The sequence below is a fragment of the Balaenoptera ricei genome, chromosome 10 (assembly GCF_028023285.1).
Source record: "Balaenoptera ricei isolate mBalRic1 chromosome 10, mBalRic1.hap2, whole genome shotgun sequence".
Taxonomy (NCBI): domain Eukaryota; kingdom Metazoa; phylum Chordata; class Mammalia; order Artiodactyla; family Balaenopteridae; genus Balaenoptera; species Balaenoptera ricei.
The window spans coordinates 17,417,618-17,437,325 of record NC_082648.1 but is presented as its reverse complement, the minus strand read 5'-3'; the positions used below and the strand labels follow the sequence as shown (position 1 = coordinate 17,437,325).

The 19,708-nt window shown below is 34.2% G+C and overlaps 1 protein-coding gene across 1 annotated transcript in view; it reads right to left on the bottom strand.

Moving 5' to 3' along the window:
- LOC132372446 (solute carrier organic anion transporter family member 1B3-like) overlaps nucleotides 1-12,660 on the bottom strand; it is a 70,162-nt gene extending 57,502 nt beyond the window's left edge. Inside the window, exons 1-2 of the mRNA XM_059934520.1 lie at nucleotides 12,627-12,660; nucleotides 8,283-8,434 (exon numbers count right to left, since the gene is read on the bottom strand). Coding sequence (XP_059790503.1) covers nucleotides 8,283-8,372 — 90 coding nt within the window. The 5' untranslated portion in view covers nucleotides 8,373-8,434; nucleotides 12,627-12,660. The remainder of the gene's footprint in view (nucleotides 1-8,282; nucleotides 8,435-12,626) is intronic.
- Between the last annotated feature and the right edge of the window lie 7,048 nt (nucleotides 12,661-19,708).

The following is a 19,708-nucleotide window of genomic DNA, read 5'->3' as shown; positions in this document are numbered from 1 at the left end:
CACATTGATCGATTTGCAAATATTGAATCATCCTTGCATCCCTGGAATAAATACAACTGGATCATGGTGTTATGACCCTTTTTATATACTGTTGGATTCAGTTTGCTTCTATTTTGTTTAGGATTTTTGCACCTATAATCATCAAAGATATTGACCAGTAATTTTCTTTTTTTGTAGTGTCTTTGGTTTTGGTATCAGAGTAATAGGGGCCTCATAGAATGAATTTGAGAGTGTTCCATTCCTTCAGTTTTTTGGAATAGTCTGAGAAGGATAGTTACTAAATCTTGTTTGTATGTTTGGTAAAATTCCCTGATGAAGCCATTAGGTTCTGGACTTTTGTTTGCTGGGAGTTTATTATTATTATTATTATTATTACAAACTCAATTTCACTACTACTGATTGGTCTGTTCAAATTGTCTATTTCTTCTTGATTCAGTCTTGGCAGGTTGTATGTTTCTAGAAATTTGTCCATTTTTTCTAAGTTATCCAATTCATTGGCATGTAACTATTCATAGTATTCTCTTATGATTTCTTGTATCTTTGTTGTATTGATTGTTATTTCTCCTCTTTTATTTCTGGTTTTGTTTATTTGGGTACTCCCTCTCTTCTTCTTGATGATCCTGGCTAAAGGTTTATCAATTTTATCTTTTCTACAAAAACAGCTCTTGGTTTCATTGATCTTTTCTATTGTTTTTTGATCCCCATTTTTCCTCCTTGATTTTTATTATTTCCTTCCTTCTGCTGACTTTGGGATTTGTTTGATTTTCTTTTTCTAATTTTTTTAGATGATAGGTTAGGTTGCTTATTTGAGATCTTCCTTGTTTCTTAAGGAAAGCCTGTATGCTGTGAACTTCCCTCTTAGAACTGTTTTTGCTCTCAATACATTCCATAGATTTGGGAGTGTTGTGTTTCCATTTTCATTTGTCTTGAGGTATTTTCTGATTTCCTCTTTGATTTCTTCATTGATCCATTGGTTTTATAGTAGCATGTTATTTAGTTTCCACATGTTTGTTCCTTTCCCATTTTTCTTTCTGTAATTGATTTCTAGTTTCATACCATTGTGGTCAGAAAAAAGGCTTGATATAATTTCTATCCTCTTAAATTTGTTCAGAATTATTTTGTGTCCTAGCATGTGATCTATCCTGGAGAACATTCTATGTGCACTTGAAAAGAATGTGAATCCTGTTGTTCTGAGATGTAATGTCCTATAAATATCTATAAAGTCTAACTGGTCTATCGTGTCATTTAAGACCACTGTTGCCTTATTGATTTTATGTCTGAATGATCTGTTCATTGATGTAAGTGGGGTGTTAAAATCCCCTATTACTATTGTATTATTGCCAATTTCTCCCTTTATGTCTGTTAATATTTGCTTTATACATTTAGATGTTCCTGAATTGAGTGCATATATGTTAATGAGTATAAAATCCTCTTCTTGTATTGATCCCTTTATCATTACATAATGCCCTTGTTTGCTTTTGTTATAGTCTTTCTTTTAAAGTCTATTTTGTATTGCTACCCCTGCTTTCTTGTTGTCTTTGTTTGCATGAAATATCTTTTTCCTTCCCCTCACTTTTCAGTCTGTGTGTGTCTTTAGCTTTGAAGTGAGTTGCTTGTAAGCAACATATAGAAGGGTCTTTTTTTTTTTCATCCAGTAAGCCACCCTATGTCTTTTGATTGGAACATTTAGTTCATGAACATTTAAAGTAATTATTGATAGGTATGTACTTATTGCCGTTTTATTACTTGTTTTCCAGTTGTTTTTGTAGTTCTTCTCTATACATTTTTTCTTCTTTTTGTTTCTTCCCTTGCAGTTTAATTTGAAATCCATTCATGATAAAAACTCTCATTAAAATAGGTATAAAGGGACCATATCTCAACATAATAAAGTCCATCTATGACAAACCCACAGTTAACATCATACTTAATGGTGAAAAGGTGAAAGCTTTTCCTCTAAATTCAGGAGAAGGACAAGGATGCCTACTCTTGCCACTTCTATTTAACATAGTATTGGAAGTCCTAGCCACAGCAATCAGACAAGAAAAAGAAACCAAAGCCATCCAAATTGGAAGGGAAAATTAAAACTGTCACTATTTGCATGATTCTTTATATAGAAAACCCTAAAGCCTTCACCCAAAACCTGTTAGAACTAATAAATGAATTCAGCAAAGTGTCAGGATACAAGATTAACATACAGAAATCTGTTGTTTTTCTATATCTAATAACGAACTATCAGAAAGAGAAAGTTTAAAAAATTCCATCAAAAAGAATAAAATACCCAAGAATAAACTTAACCAAGGAGGTGAAACAACTATACTTTGAAAACTTTAAAACACTGATAAAATTGAAGATGATACAAAGAAATGAAAAGATATCTTGTGCTCTTGGATTAGAAGAATTGATATTCTTAAAATTTCCCTACTACCCAAAGAATCTGCAGATTTAATATAATCTTTATCAAAATACCCATGACACTTTTATAGAACTAGAACAGGTAATCCTAAAATTCATATGGAACCACAAAAGACCCTGATTTGCCAAAGCAATCTAGAGAAAAAAGAACAAAGCTGAAGATTTCACTCTCCCAGATTTTAGACAATACTACAAAGCTACAGTAAGCAAAACAACCTGGTTCTGGCACAAAAACAGACATATACATCAATGAAACAGAATAGAGAGTCCAGAAATAAACCCACACATCTATGGTCAATTAATCTTCAACAAAGGAGGTAAGAATACACAATAGAGGAAAGACAGTCTCTTTAACAAGTGGTGCTGGGGAAAATGTACAGTTACATGCAAAACAATGAGATGAGAACACTTCCTCACACCATACACAAAAAAAACTAAAATGGATTAAAGAGCTGAGTGTAAGACTTGAAACCATAAAACACCCAGAAGAGAACATAGGCAGAACACTGTTTGACAATTATAAATTGTAGCAACGTTTTTTTTTTTTTTTGGTTCTGTCTCCTAAGGCAAAAAAATTAAAGCAAAAATAAACAAATGAGCCCTAATTAAACTTAAATGTTTCTGTACATAAAGGAAACTATGGATTGAAAGAAAAAGACAACCTTTGTAGTTGGAGTTAATATTTGCAAATAATATGACTGGCAAGGGGTTAATATCCAAAATATATAAACAGCCCATGCAACTCAATATAAAAAATAATTAAATAATTGGCAGAAGACCTGAATAGACATTCTTCTAAAGAAGACATACAGATGGCCAACAGACACATGAAAAGATACTTAACATCACTAACTATTAGATAAATGCAAATCCAAACAACAATGAGATATCACCTCACACCTGTCAGAATGGCCATCATCAAAAGGTCTACAAGTAATAAATGTCGATGAAGATGTGGAGAAAAGGGAACACTGTACACTGTCAGTGGGAATGTAAATTGGTGCAGCCACTTGCAGTATGGAGGTTCCTCAAAAACTAAACAGTATGGAGGTTCCTCAAAAAACTAAAAATAGAACTAACATATGACCCAGCAATTCCACTCCTGAGTACATATCTGGAAACCTCAAAAACACTAATTCGAAGAGATATATACACCCAATGTTCATAGTAGTGCTATTTACAATAGCCAAGATATTGAAGCCACCCAAGAGTCCATCAACAGATGAACAGATAAAGAAGATGTAGTGGGTATACACACACACACACACACACACACACACACACACGAATATTACTCAGCCATAAAACAGAGTGCAAATCTGCCATTTAGAGCAATGTGGATGGACCTAGAAAATACGCTTAGTGAAATAAGTCAGACAGAGAAAGACAAATACCATATGATATCACTTATATGTGGAATCTAAAAAATAATACAAACAAATGTATATAGCAAAACAGAAACAGACTTACAGATACAGAAGACAAATTAGTGGTTACCAGTAGGGAGGGGGAAAGGAGGAGAGGCACATTAGGGGTATGGGATTAAGAGATACTAACTGCTATGTATAAAATAGATAAACACCAAAGATATAAGGTATAGCGCAGAGAATTACAGCTATTATCTTGTAATAAGTTCTAGTATAGTATAATCTGTAAAACTACTGTGTCTCAGGTATATAGAGACTATATACCTAAAACTAATATAGTATTGTAAGTCAACTATACTTCAATTAAAAAAATAAAAATTGAAAAGAAACAAGACTCAACTATGACTTATGTATAAGAAACTCACTTTAGATCTAAAGACACACAAAGACTGAAAGTGAAGTGATGGGAAAAGATATTCCACTCAATTGGTAACCAAAAGAGAGCAGGGGTGGTTGTATTTATATCAAACAAAATAGACTTTAAGTAAAAAATGTCACAAGAAACAAAAAGGACATTATATAATGATAAAAGGGTCCATTGACCAGGAAGATTTAATAAGTATCTCTATCCTTATCTGTCTATCTATCTGTCTACCTATCTTTCTATCCCCAACATTAAAGTACCTAAATATATAAAGCAAACATTGACACAACAGAAGGGAGAAATAAAGAGCAATACCATAATAGTGGAAGATTTTAATACCTTATTTTAAATAGTGGATAGAAATAATAAGGAAATGGATAACTCAAACACCACTATAGACCAAATTGGCCCAAAAGACATGCAAAAAACGTTCCACCCAATGATAGTGAAATACACATTCTTTTTAAATGTACACATACCTTTCTCCAAGATATATCATGTGTTAGGCCACAAAATAAGTTTTAACAAATCTAAGAAGATTGATATCATCCCAAGTATCTTTTCTACCCACAATGGAATGAAACTAGAAATCAATAGCAGAAGAAAAACTGGAGAATTCACAAATATGTAAAAATTAGGCAACACCCTCTTGAACAACAATAGGTCCAAGAACTCAAAAAGGAATTTAGAAAATATCTCAAGACAAACAAAAATGAAATCACAAAATACCAAAACATATGGGATGTACAAATACAGTATTAAGAAGGAATTTTATAGTGATAAACAGCTACATAAAAAAAGAAGAACGATCTCAAATCAGCCACCCAACTTTACATCTCAATGTGCTGGACAGTGATTTCATTCTCACATGTACAGCAAGATGACAACAATCTGGCCAAAACAATTAAGATTGCCTGCATGGTCCCTTGCAGCGTATGTGGAGAAGTTTCGAGTTAGCAAGCTGGCAGTGTGTATAAAGTATGTTAATTGCTGCCCAATAATAAAGACCAGAGAAGCAATAAAAATAGTAGTAGATAGCATTTATTGAGCACTTACTATATACCAGACATTGTTCTCGTGTTTTACTTCTGTTAGTGGATTTATTCCTTACCATAATTCTGTCAGCCAGATGCTATTATTTCCCTTTCACAGATGAAAAAACTTAGATACAAAGAGGGCAAATGACTTCCTCTAGGAAAAATATATATATTTACAGGTTTTGGAGATTAGGACCTGGACATCTTTGCATGCCATTACTCTGCCTATCTATGAATATATTAGGTAGCACGGCAAGGGGGTCTTAAGGTTGCAAATGGAGTTAAGGCTGCTAATCAGATGACCTTGAAGAGGTTATCCTATATTATCCTGGTTAACTCAATGTAATCCTAAGGGTCCTTTAAATGTGGAAAAAGGAGCAGAAAAGTCAATGTCAATGACCATCACTGACCATCACTAGCTTTGAATATGGAAGAGAATTATTAGTCAAGAACTTTGGGCAATTTCCAGAAGTTGGAAAAGGCAAGGAAATGAATTGTCTTTTAGAGTCTCCAGAAAGGACACAGCTCAGCCAACGTCTTGATTTTAGCTCACTGAGACCTATTTCAGACTTCTCAACTTCAGAATTGTATGATTATTACAGAACTGTGATAAATTTGTTTTGTTTTATTTTATTAAAGACATACAAACACATACACACCTATACATATGTGTGCATTTGAATGTCAGTGTCAGGAGGTGATAAATGCTATGAAGAAAAATAAAATTTGGTTCAAGAGTTATGGATAGGAAATGCTATTTTATATGGGGTGGTCAGGGATGAGGTAATGTTTAAATAGAGATTTGAATGAGATGAAAGAGCAAGATATCTGGGAGTCAAACATTTCAGATGAGGAAAGAGCAAGTGCAAGCTTCTCCAAGTCAGAAATGCACTTCACATCTTGAGAAACAGCAAAAAGTCTAATAGGCCAGAAGAAGGTTAGCCAGAGGAAAACTGTGGGGTAGGGATACTGTTGGTGGTTACAAATGGGATGGTTATCCTAATGATTTCCAGAAGGGGAGTGGGAATAAAGGTAGAATGGGAGACCTTTTACTTTTGCCCTATTATTTATGTTTTTTGATAATGATGCACTACTTTTGTGTTTTTAAAGAATTTTCATTACGGTGCAGCGGTACAAGAAATCTGAAGCACAGAAATGACAAGTGTAAAGATGAACAATGTACTGGCAGGGTTTATATAACCTACTTGGTTCAGTTCAAAAATTGAGGGAAAGGGGTAAGAAATAATCAAACTACGCTGTTGTTATTCTAAATTATTATCTATTTGCACTTTTACACATTTTTACCTGCTGAGTCTGTGTACCCACATCAGTAACAACGTGTATTTGTGTGTGTGCAGGCAAATATGCTTGCTTGAAACTCAATTATTCAGTATAAAGGGGAATTTTTAGAAGTACAGAATGAGGAAGATTATTAAATAGCCCACTTACAAATCTGTGCTTACCAGAACATCTTGAGGGTACTAATATTATGGAAACCCACAGGTACCTTAGCAACATGGAGTACAATTGAGCTCATGGGACTTGCAATCAGACTGCCTAATTTCAGACCTTGGCTCTACCACTTTCCAGCCTAGGGACCTAGAGAAAGTCATTCACCCTCTAAGTTTTTTTTCCATGTGTAAAAGGGAGATAATAGCATATGGCTGACTGAATTGTGGTAAGGAATAAATCCATTAGTAGAACTAAAATACTAGAGCAGTGTCTTGCATTTAGTAAGTGCTCAATATACTATTACTGTTATTGCTTCTCTGTTCTTTATTATTGGGCTGCAATTAACATACTTTATACACACTGACAACTTGCTAACTCGAAGATTTTCTCCAAATATGCTGCAAGTGACTACCCAGGCAATTTTATTTGCTTCAGCTAGTTTGTTGTCACCTTGAATGCATGTGCAAATGAATCACTGTAACCCTCCATGTTTAAAAGCGAAATAAGCCAGCACAACCTACTACCCCTAGGCAATCGCATGTGGTCCAGTTGCATTAGCCAGTTCTTTCTCCTGGTGACTGCTTTTCTGTTTAAATATTACTTAAATATTTCATCAGAACTGATTTTACCAATAATCTCTGAAAAACAAACAGACTTCATGTTCCCTGGACAAAGTTAAAACAGACTTTATATAACATGATTGCAATTGAATCTGATCTCTGGTCTTTATTCAGCTAGATAAGACTATAACTTCGAGGAAAACATTTTAAATATTGATCAAAGTCAGCCCTGATTGATTTTTAAATTTCCTCTAGTCTTCTCTATGGGGGTTTAAAGGCTTTGATTTAGTTTTAAGAGTTTTCCATTTACAACCTAGATGACTTCACACAAACTTCTCAACTTCCTTGAGTCTTGGTTTCCTTGACTCTGTGCTCAAGGATTGCTTTCTCCTGTCTGTGAAAATCGCAATACAGTCTATATCATTCAGTGTCTCACCATTTTGTGACAAAAGCAAGAGACAGGATTATCACTTTTACCCACTTGCATATGGAAAAATTAAATGACTTTCCTAAGTCATCAACTAGGTCTTTGGGCCAGGTCTTTTAGTTCCCTTCAGACTATATTATTTAAGTTAATAGAATAACAAATGCTGTTCTTTAAAAAAAAAAAAATTAAATAGGTTAAGACCACAAAGTGATTCACAAGACTGATAAATCTTCTCTGTTTATAGGTCAAATGTAAGAATATTTTTTTTTTTACGTACTATCCATTACACAGAGACTGCTTTTATTTTAGTCACATTTATAAGTATCTTTTTGTCCATCAAGAATCAAAGAGAAGATATCAAAATCTTTCTAAATTTTCAACATTAATAAATTCTTAACGAGAAATGTCACCAAAGACCTTTTTTTCAGATTTAAAGATTGATTTATATTAAGATGTATATCATTGTGTTAATATTTTAATGTATGCTTCAGTCGAAAACTCTAATTTGAAATATAATGTTCTTTTAAAAAACTGGCTGCTTTTTCTTTAAATCAAAATTCTCCCTTTACTTATTTTAGTTTGAAAACATGAAACGCATTCCACCTTGAATCCATTGCAGTAGTTTCTAGTTTTCCTTTTCTCAGAATGTTGTGCCTCTGCTCTCTTACTCAAATGTTGATTTTGGTCCATCATTGAACTGCAGATATCATGTGAATGTTTTCAATTTTTGTCGATGTTTCGTTCAAAATGATCACCTTTTTGGGGAGGAAAGGTATAATTTATTTCACTTTAACAATTCAGAAATGAGAAAAGCCTCAAGGTCAACATCAATCAATCAATAATTCCACTAATATTCATTCAGGACCTACCATGTCCTGAGCACTGGGACACAAAAGGAAATACACACTCACACACACACTCACAGACACACACACACACACTCACACATATACAAATTTCTAGCTTTAGCGAGATTGTAATTTAGGAAGATAAATTTATGGAGGGGAACTTGAAACAACAAATAAATAAGGTAATATAGAATCACACACTAGATTAGATTAAATAAATTATTAAAAATTACCTATTAGAAATACAATTTTGTTATATTTTCTGTATATCTACATTATAAGATTTAGGAAGGCAAATAAGTGTTTAATTCATCTTTCTGGTTTTACAAAATGCCAAACAGTACCTTGCATATAGTAGATAGTCAAAATGAATAGAAAAATAATGTAATTAATTATAATTAGAGTGGCCTAAAAAGGTTTCAGAGAGAAAATATTAATACCTCTGGAACCAGGCTCAAAAAGCAGAGAAAGTTTGGATTTGTTAAAAAGAGCTTAGTGTACTCTAAGTAACTGGTAGAGGGACTGTGGCCATGCTTGAACTTACCATCACCATGATTCCACTTTATTTTAATTTTGTTTATTTATTTTTGAAGAGAGAGTATATTTGAAGTTGAAAGCACAAAACATCAAAAATGACATATAGGAAAACTTCTTCCTCTAACCCTCATCCAGTTTCTCTTTCTGAGGAAGAGTATTATTAGCTTTCAATGAATCTTCTCCAGAAATATGATATGCATTTTTAATTAAATACACAATATTTTCCTTTTTTAACACAAATAGCAGCATACCATTACTACAGTTATCTGCCTTTTTGCTCTGCTTTATATACTTAACTTTATATTAATATGGCTTACTCAGTTTTCTTATGGTTGTAGGGTATTCCATTGTCTATAGTTTATCTACCTAGTTTTATGGTTAGGTAGGATCTAATTTAGATTAGGTTGCATCTAATTATTTCATATTAGAAAAATTTCTTAGTATGTCTTTTGATTTATGTGTGATCATTTCTGTAGGATAAAATTCCTACAAGTGGAGTTTTGAGGTCAAATGTAAGAGGGATTAAAATTTTGAGAGTTATTAAGCCCCTGTCTTAAAGACTAGTAAAATGAATCAACTTATTTCTTAGATTTGCTCTTTTTTGTAGAATAGTGTGTTCTTCACTGAGGTTTAGAAAATGTATTCTTATTTATTCATATGTGCATAATACATATTTATGTAGCAAAAATACCTATTTATGTATAGAAACAAGCATAAGCATAGATATATGATTACTAATAGGGCACTAATTATACAGTATATTTAATACATGTTCTATATACAGTTGATTCTCATTATTTGCAGTAGTTGTGTTCTATAACGTTCTTGCAAATGCTGAATTAGCAATTACTAAACATTGCTCCTAGGGGAAATACAGGGTTTGGTTCCTGTTTATCTGTGGTCACAACATTTTTGTCAACCAATCAATACATAAACTTGTTTTATGTCTTCTTCCTGTTAGACACCTTATTTAATTTGTATTATTGATCACAAACATTGAATCTGTGGACAATAGCACTTTGCAGCTCAAGCCTGAAGGAAGCTTATGTAATTCATGTGTCTTTTCCATCAGGCACATCACAGCTTTCTTGAACTTAGGAACACTAGACAGCACTTCAGCATTATGCTTGAGAGTCATTTTAATAGCAAAAGCACACAAATGCAAAAAATGGCTCTAAGTAGACTGTGAAAAGGTCACTTGTTTATATTAGGAGAGCAAAAACAAGAAAGCAGAGCCATATCTTATATCTTGTCCAACCTCAGCTGGGAACATTCATGTGGGAGAACTCAAATTTTTTACCACTCTGCAGGTATGTGAATGACCATGAAAGAGCAGCAGTATTGATTTGAGGGTTACAAATCCATTTTAGTGAGTAGGAAGATTCACAAATACAGAATCCACAAATGATGGGGATCAACTGTATATTCTATTCATTAATTCATGCAACAAGAATTTATATATATATAAAGTCCATCAATATACATAATGCATATTAAGTGGCTAATGTACAAATACAGAAATGATAAATATCTGAAGATATTATCACTTGTGTGTATATGAATGTATATAAACATACACATGAATGCAGAGACCCACACCCATGTACATGTAAGTGAATCCTAGTTATTCTATACTTCTGGCACGTGGTCCATATATACCTGGACCTGTTCAGTTACTGAGTGAAGTGGAGTGAGGAGGGAATCAGTAGTTTGGTCCCAAAGTCACAGGCAGCCTTTTGATAAATTTTATGTCATTTTTACATGAACACCTCTTTCTGTATCTTTGTTCAGGACTTAAATGTTAGGAAATCATTTTTACCACTTAATCCTCTGAATTATTTGAAAGGTGGATACCTTTCACCCTTTAGCTTTAGTTTTTTGTTTGTTTGGTTGGTTTGGCTACTCAACAAACATTCCTGAATGCTCTGATCTCACCACTCCTATCCTTGTTGATTGCAATTGATGAAATTATTGTCCTGTCTCCCAGTCTTCTCCCTTTCCTATGCATATCACATCCATCCTTAGAATCTTTCAGAGGTCTCTTGTACCACACAAAATAAAACTCACATATAGTATTTGATACTCTTCCCAAACTAAAACCAGCCTTTGTTTTTAGTCTCAATACACCTATAAACATTTTCCACCCTATGGAACCACTGTCCCCAGAAGAAAGGTCCCTGCCCGCCTGTATGTTTCTTCTTAACCTGTAATGTTCTTCTTCATCTCTTATTTGTAATTCTGCCCCAACTCACCCCTCTTAGATATTTTCCCGTTGTTACTCCTGGTTGAAATAACCTTTCCCACATTGCTGCTCCATTGGACAATATCCCTTGTAATGTAGTCATTCCTTTTCCCTGTATTTCTACTATTTTCCCAAACAGACTGCTAGACCACACCTCTCTCTTACATATTGGGGAAAAGTATCCAGATAAAAAGTTGGAAATATAGGCACTTTTACCTTATTTCTGAAAAAGATTAAATTATAACAAATCACTACATAGTAATTAAAAGGTTGAAATATCATTTCAGGGTTGACTCTAAACACCATATTTTCCACAACACCATGGCATTTTAAGCCTGACTTGAAGATATTTAACAATTTTTTCTCTGGACATATTTTTTTTCTCAGAGTTCTAAACAGCTAACATGTAAATGAATTTTGGGGATGCAATAAGTTTATAACATAAACCACGATGCTCTGTAAGACAGGCATTCAGATGTAGTATTGCAACTCTTCCTTGAATAATAGTACAGTCCAGTTCTGCTCCCTTTTGATTGGCGTGGAGCAGAGGGAAGAATCTCACCAGCCTCTGCTTATCTGTGCAAGCTTTTTCTATTTGAGTGATCATAGAAAAGCAGTGCAATCCAAGTGACCCAGGTTCTACCATGTACAATACCTGTGGTACTAAGGAGGGAAAAAGGGAAAACAGCATTTACCAACTTCTTAAACCTTTTATGGGTCTGTAAATAATTTAATAATTTTAATTAAATAATATTAATAATAATTATAAGGGTAGCCACCTTCCTGAGTTGGAGAAGGGAACTAATATTTTTGAGTCCTTAGTTTGTGCAAGAAACTGTGCTGAGCAGAATTTTTTTCTCATTTAATCAGAGATAAAATCATCTAGAAAACCTCTTCTTTTGACCTCCCCTTGAGTTGAAACAAGGAAAATTGAGGTGAGTAAGTGGCTATGAGGCACATCCCATTTCTTGATGTTTGCCAACTAACTCTCCAACCCACATTATTTTTTCAGACTTGAAGTTCCACTTGAATAGAAAGTAATAGGAACGGGATTTCAGTCTTTATTTTTAAATTATAAATGTCTGATTTTCTGTATTTTATTTTTAAAAACATCAACCTGAGGCTCTAGAGCTTCTAGAGCTACCTCTAGAAGGGATAGTTAATAAGTTTTAAAGGTTTAGAACATAAGGGTGTAGAAGACACATAACATAAAATATGTAATATTTATCATGTCCATCAAAACAATTTTTTCCCTTGAAATTTCTGGAAGTTTCTCACATATAGGAAACATTGAAATTCGAGAATCTCAAAGGTTCTTACCTGGACTTAGGATCCTACAGCAATGGCCACAGGTCCATCCCTTTATCTGTTGTTATAGTCTCTTGTTAAATAGTTATCTGGTTTTTTTTTTTTTTACAGTCCAATGATGATTAACTACCTTCTTAGGTCATTGTCCCAGGCAAATAGAAGAAAATTAACTACTTATCCTAAGAATCTCCTCTGCATGCCTGTAGTTTAAAGATTATGTTAATAATTTCTCAGAATTTACAAATTACTTGTATGTAAAAGTTCAAAAATTAAGCTTTACTTCTGAGAATAATTTACATTTGCTTACTCAATTAAGTTGTTTGCATATTTTTCTTTAAAAATACAAATACAACAGATTATCCAAAGTGATAAAACTATTCCACATAGAAAAGACTGCAACACAATTTTTAAAATTTGTCTACACAAGGACCTACTGTATAGTACAGGGAACTCTGCTCAGTGTTATGTGGCAGCCTGGTTGGGAGGAGAGTCTGGGGGAGAATGGATACATGTATATGTGTGGCTGAGTGGCTTTGCTGTGCTCCTGAAACGGTTACAACGTGGTTAAATGATATACTCCACTATAACATAAAAAGTTTAAAAATAAATAAATAAAATAAAAAATAAAAATGGGGAAAAAATTTAAAAAATAAAAATCTGTCTACAGGTTCCTTTAGCATTCAAAAAATCAAATATACTCTTTTGTTTGATATTTGGGTGCAATTCTAATATGATGTGTCTGGATACCAGATGTCCCATATGGAATAGTAAAGTGCCAATTCATTACAAGACAGGTCTTCTAAGTGACAACACTTTTAAAGATGACGAAAGTCAAGACTACTTTACATAATAGATGTCTTATATCAAGGTATACAGAAAGTAGGTCACATTATTTCTTTCTATTCACTTGGTTTTTAGAGATGGGGAGAGCTTGACACAATTGAACATTTTCTTGGGGTTCTTGAAGTTTCATGCCCTCATTTGTTCATTCAGTAACTCAAACGTTTTTAAATCCCTGCCATACCTCTCTACTTCAGATATTGGGCTCTGTTCTGGAGGTGTACTAATGCAAATAAAATTCATACTCTTCTTCTCTCACATGAATAATGTATATTATATATGTTTTATACATATATGTTATTTATTTATTATAGTTATATATAGTATATATAATATATATGTATGTAGAGAGAGATGTGTGTGTATATATATATATATCGCTATTATATATAGATAGGAATGTGAATGTATATACATGTACATAGATATGCACATACACATATGAATATATATACGTACATACATATATAGCAATGTGAAGATGCATATATGAAAACACAGTTACCCCTTATCACTCCTGCAGGACAATCCTTGATACAGCTGCAACAATGTTTATTTAAGTCCTATATCTCATTTATTTGATAAATTGATTCGATCCTTGGAAATGTTGGAATCATGGGAAGAATCAGAGACTGTGGAGGGGAAAGGTTAGGAAATAGTTAATTTCTCAATTAAAGGGAACTGAGGAATGAAGACCTGGGCCTGGGAAGATTAGGATCCAGTCATCTATAGCAGACTGGGGCCCACACTCAGGAGATTCTGATTCAGTTGACCAAAGATTATGATGTTTTAATAAGCACTTCAGTGAACTTTTATGTTATGCCAGATTTTGTGAACCACAGTAGCAGAGCTAGAGAACATTTTCAGTTAATTTTGTGAACTTCCTTTTCATTCAGAGTAGGGATATAGTCTAGGGGTTCCCATGCTATTGATTTTCTCTTTAAATTTCTGTTCTACCCAAGTCACATCACTTTGTTTTGAGACAGCTGTGTTGAAAGAATGAAGGTAAAACAGTACAAATTAGTATGCCCTTTTTAATCCCTGAACTAAAGTTTTCTGTTGAAATTCTGGAGTGTTTCCAGAGGTCAAGGAGCATTTGCTCTTTTTCTTACGTGACTTTTTTAAGTACTTGAACTGTTCTTCTTGTGTGACTTGTGGAAGAATAAAAGTGGTCAGGAAAGACGTTGCAACAGCTCTTTCAAGATCAATATTATGCTAACATCCATGAGTCAATAGAATTGCAAAATTTGCTAAAAATAATCTTATTGGTATTTACTTCAGAGATAATCATACCAGTTCTGATGATATATCATGGTCTTTGAAATCTGATAGATTTTGATGCCAATTTGTCTCTGCTACTTGCTAGCAGTATGAACCTAAGTAGGTTATCTAAACTTTTCTGAACATGAATATCCATATCTGTAAGGTAGGAAGACAATACTTGGGGTAAGGATTAAATAATGTATGCAAAGTGCTTTGCATAGTACCTGACAAGTTACAGATTTGATACCTAATAAGATTCATTGTACGACATTAGTGTATTATAAATACTCAAAGCAATTAATTCATATGAAATGAGTAAAAATAAAATCTCCATGACATGTGCCCAGCAGTTTTTATTTCCAGAGTACTCAGAGGGGTCCGCAGGCATTCTTGAAGGGGGAAACTTCAGGCTCAAGGACAACCTGCAGCTGCCTCCTGCCATACTTCTCTTAGTAATGGTCAAGAGGCAGCCCTGTAACACAACATTGTAAATCAACTATACTCTGATAAAATTAACTTTAAAAAAAGAGGCAGCTCTGGGAGGCTGCAGACAACTCCTGGAAAGAACCTCACATCTTTCTACCCACTAGAGCCCTGGCATCGTCATGATTGATCTTACTGTGGCCATCATTTCTCTTGTGTTGGTCACCACAATGAGAAGGGAGGGATTCCCTGATCACTCTCTTCAGCTCCTGTCTAATCCCCATGTGGCTCTGCGCCCTCCCGTATTTGCCCTCATCTCCTATCCCTCTCCCAATCCTGAACTGAGATACTTCTCTTGAGATGTTTGGAACTCATGGTTAATCACAAGTAGAATTCCCTCTACCTTCAGCCTCTTCCCTGACACATTTTGCTTCACCTTCTTGCTTTAACTTAAACCTGGCCCTTCCCTGATGACATTGCCTTTCAAAGCTGCTGTGATCAATAGGGGCTACATTGTTCTCCATTTTGCTCCATACCAGATGCCTTGGTCTCCAATTTCCCTTACTGTGCTACTTCCTTTCTGTTTTCACACCCTATTCTCTCAGAATCCATCGTTATGAATCTCATATCTAAAGACTCTATCACTTCTTGGTGGAATCATCTACCAGTCCTTGAGTCACTCCCACTTCTTCCATGAGTTTTAGCTCTTGGTTCAAAGTCAATCTTTCAAAATATTCCTGCTGTCATAATTATCAGTAATTTTAATGACCATGAAGAGAATCCTTCTAATTCCCTGACTTCTTAGCTTTTCAACTTTCTCTTCTTCAATAGTCTTGCTTCTACTCACTCCAATGGACATATCCTAGACTTTGTCACATCAAAACTGCAACTTCTCCATAATACAAGTTTCAAGAATTGGAGTGTCACTATCTATCTTGCCAGCTCACACACTGTAGTACCCCGGATGCTTCCACTGACCAGGATCTATCTGACCACTGATTGATTTTACCAGAGATTTCACTGTGCCTTATTTCATGTTGTCATTTCCCTCCATATCTGGGTTAAATTTAATGGTCATGGTAATCATTTTCTTCCATATATCTTCAAGTCATTTGTGACCCTGGCATCATTTTAATTGCTTGACAAAACACAACCTGGATTAAATACAACTCTCAGACTACTCTGTTCGTTCATCCATGCTGCTGAACATGATTGAAGAAAAACCCTCAGCTGTGTTGACTTTAAATTTAGGATCATGAAGTTCAAATGGGTCTTTCTTGGGCTTAGGTATCGTGTTGCATTTTCCCAATCCATGTCGTCTTGCTTTCTCAGTGACTATCTTTTGCCTTCATCTCTCTCCTCAAAACTCTAACACATGTTTTCCTATCTCCACCTTCAGCTGATGATGATTTCAGCAACAAAAATGAAGATCAAAATTTCCCAAATCTTCTTTCACCACATTTGTCTACCTATAGCATCAGTACCACATACTCTGCCTTGATGAACTGTCTATGCTCTAGCTAAGGCCAGCCTCCACTTGTGCACCAGATTACTTCCTCTGGCATTCCCAAGGATAGCAGTTTTTCCTTTCTAGAGAAATGTTCCCCTCAGCATATCATCATGCCATCACTTTCCCATCTTCAAAAATCCCTTTTGATCCCATTCCCTTTCCTGGTATTAACTTTATTTCTGTGTTTTTTACATTAAAAAAAAATCTTCTCAAAATACTTATGTATAATTAATGTTTTCCATTCCTTTCCTCATATTCTCCCTTGCAGACACTTCACTCAAGTTTTGCCCCCAACTCCTCACTCAAACTACTCTTGCCTAAATCATAAATTACCTAAATGTTACATGTAATGGTCTTCAGCTGACTTGACCTATTAGCAGCATTTTTTCAGAGCTGATTACTTTCTCCTCAGGACACCATCTTCTGTGGTTTTCCTCTTAACTTACTACAATACAATTTAATGCAAATACAATTTAATGTTTTGACATATGTATTCATCGATGAGACCAAAATAGTGAAATAAAAGTCACTCCCAGAAGTTTTCTCCTGCCTTCTCTACTATTCCCCATCCTAGACCAAGCCATTGATCTGCTTCCAGCACTATGGATTAATTTACATTTTATAGAATTTTATACCAATGTAATCAAATTGTACGTACTGCTTTTTGTCTGACTTCTTTAATTCAAAATAATTATTTTGAAATTCAATCATGTTGTGTATATCGATAGTTTCATTTCTTTCTATGCTGATTAGTATTCCAAATATGAATATGTCACTATCTATTTACCTGTTTATAGAAATTTAAGTTGTTTTCAGTTCTGGGCTACTACAAATAAAAGTCTTATGAACATTGGTTTATAAGTATTTTTGTGTACATATACTTTCATTTCCCTTAAAAAATACCTGGTAGTGGAATGCCTGGCTTACACAGGAGGTGTGTGTTTAAGTTTTTAAGAAATTGCTAAACTGTTTTCTAACACAGTTATATCATTTTTCATTCCCATCAATAGTGTATGAGTTTCAGTTCCTCCACATCCTCACCAACAATTGGTATAAATAGTCTTTTTAATTTTAGTCCTTTTAGTAGATGTGTAGTGGTATCTAATTGTGGTTTTAATTTGCATTTCCCTAATAACAAATGATGTTGAGCATCTTGTCATGTGCTTATTTGTTGTCCATCTCCCTAAATATAATTTTCATTTTGAGTTGTTTTTCCTTGTGAAATGTCTGCTCAAATCCTTTGCCCAGTTTTTACTGGAATGTTTGTCCCCATTATTGAATAGTAAGAGGTCTTTAGATGTCTTCAAACAAGGCCTTTCTTGGATAAATGTTTGCAAACATTTTCAAGAGCAAAAGTTTAAAATTTTGATAGAGTCTAATTTATTTTTTCGTTACAGTTTGTGCTTTTTGTGTTCTATGTGAGAAATCTTTACCAAAATCAAGGTCAATGAGATTTTTACATTTTGTTCTAGAGATTTTATATTTTTAGCTATTACATTTAGGTCTATATTCTATTTTTTTTTTTTTAATAGCTGCTTTATTTATTTATTTATTTATTTTTGGCTGTGTTGGGTCTTCGGTTCGTGTGAGGGCTTTCCCTAGTTGCGGCAAGTGGGGGCCACTCTTCATCGCGGTGCGGGGACCGCTCTTCATCGCGGTGCGAGGGCCTTTCACTATCGCGGCCCCTCCCGTTGCGGGGCACAGGCTCCAGATGCGCAGGCTCAGTAGTTGTGGCTCACGGGCCCAGCTGCTCCGTGGCATGTGGGATCTTCCCAGACCAGGGCTCGAACCCGTGTCCCCTGCATTAGCAGGCAGATTCTCAACCACTGCGCCACCAGGGAAGCCCCCTATATTCTATTTTGAATTAATTTTAGTATAAGGTGTGAGGCAAAGTCAAGGGTCATTAATTTGTCCATTGTTATCTAATTTATTTAGCATCGTTTGTTAAAAAGATTATTCTTTCCCTATTAACTTGACTTAGAATCTTTGTAAAATATCAGTGAAACATAAATGTGTTGGTCTATTTCCAGACTCTTTATTCTATTCCATTGATCAATATGTCTATCTATACATCAATACCATAGTATCTTGGTTACTATAGCTTCAAAAAAAGTCTTGAAATGAGATAGTGCTAAGTCTTCCTACTTTGTTCTTCTTTTTCAAGGATGTTGTGGCTATTTTAGGTCCTTGGCACTTCCATGTAAATTTTTTGATCTGCTTGTCAATTTCTGAAAAAAACCTCTGCTGGAATTTTGGTCAGGATTGCAGTCACTGTATAGATCAGTTTTGGTATAATTGGCATCTTAGCAATATTGAAACATATAATTCATGAACATGGTATATCTCTCTTTTGTTTAAGTCTTGTTTAATTTCTCTCAGCACAGTTTGTAGTTTTCAGTGTACAAGTCTTTCATATCTTTTGTCAAATTTGTTAAGAATTTCATATTTTTATACTATTATTGTTTTATTTTAATTTCAATTTCTGACTGTTCAGTGCCAGTATATAGAAATAAAATTGATTTCTGTATATTGGACTTGTATCCTGCTAAACTCACTTTGTAGTTCTAGTGGATTTTTAAAAATATGTTTCTTAGGATTTTTAATATATGTTACCATGTTCTGTGCAAATAAAGACACTTGTACTTCTTTCTTCCTTTCCAATTTGGATGTTTTCAACCCCTGCCTTAGTGTACTGACTAGGACTTCCAGTGCCCTCTCTGGGCTCTCATATCACAAAATAAGTGGTGAGAGCAGGCATCCTTGCTTTGTTCCCAATGTTAGGGTATAGAATTTTCAGTATTTCACAATTAAGCATGATGCTACCTGTACGTTTTTGTAGATGTAGGTTAAAAAACTTGCCTGCTATTTCTATTTTTTCTGAGTTTTTTAAAATCATTAACAAATGACTTAATATTCAAGAGTCAATCAAGGTAATTCACTCCATCAGTAGGATAAAGAGAAAAAAATCCTTAAACTTATATCATCTCAAAAGATGAAGAAAAAGCATTTGATGAAATTCTTCATTCACTTATGATAAAAATACTTAGCAAACTATGAC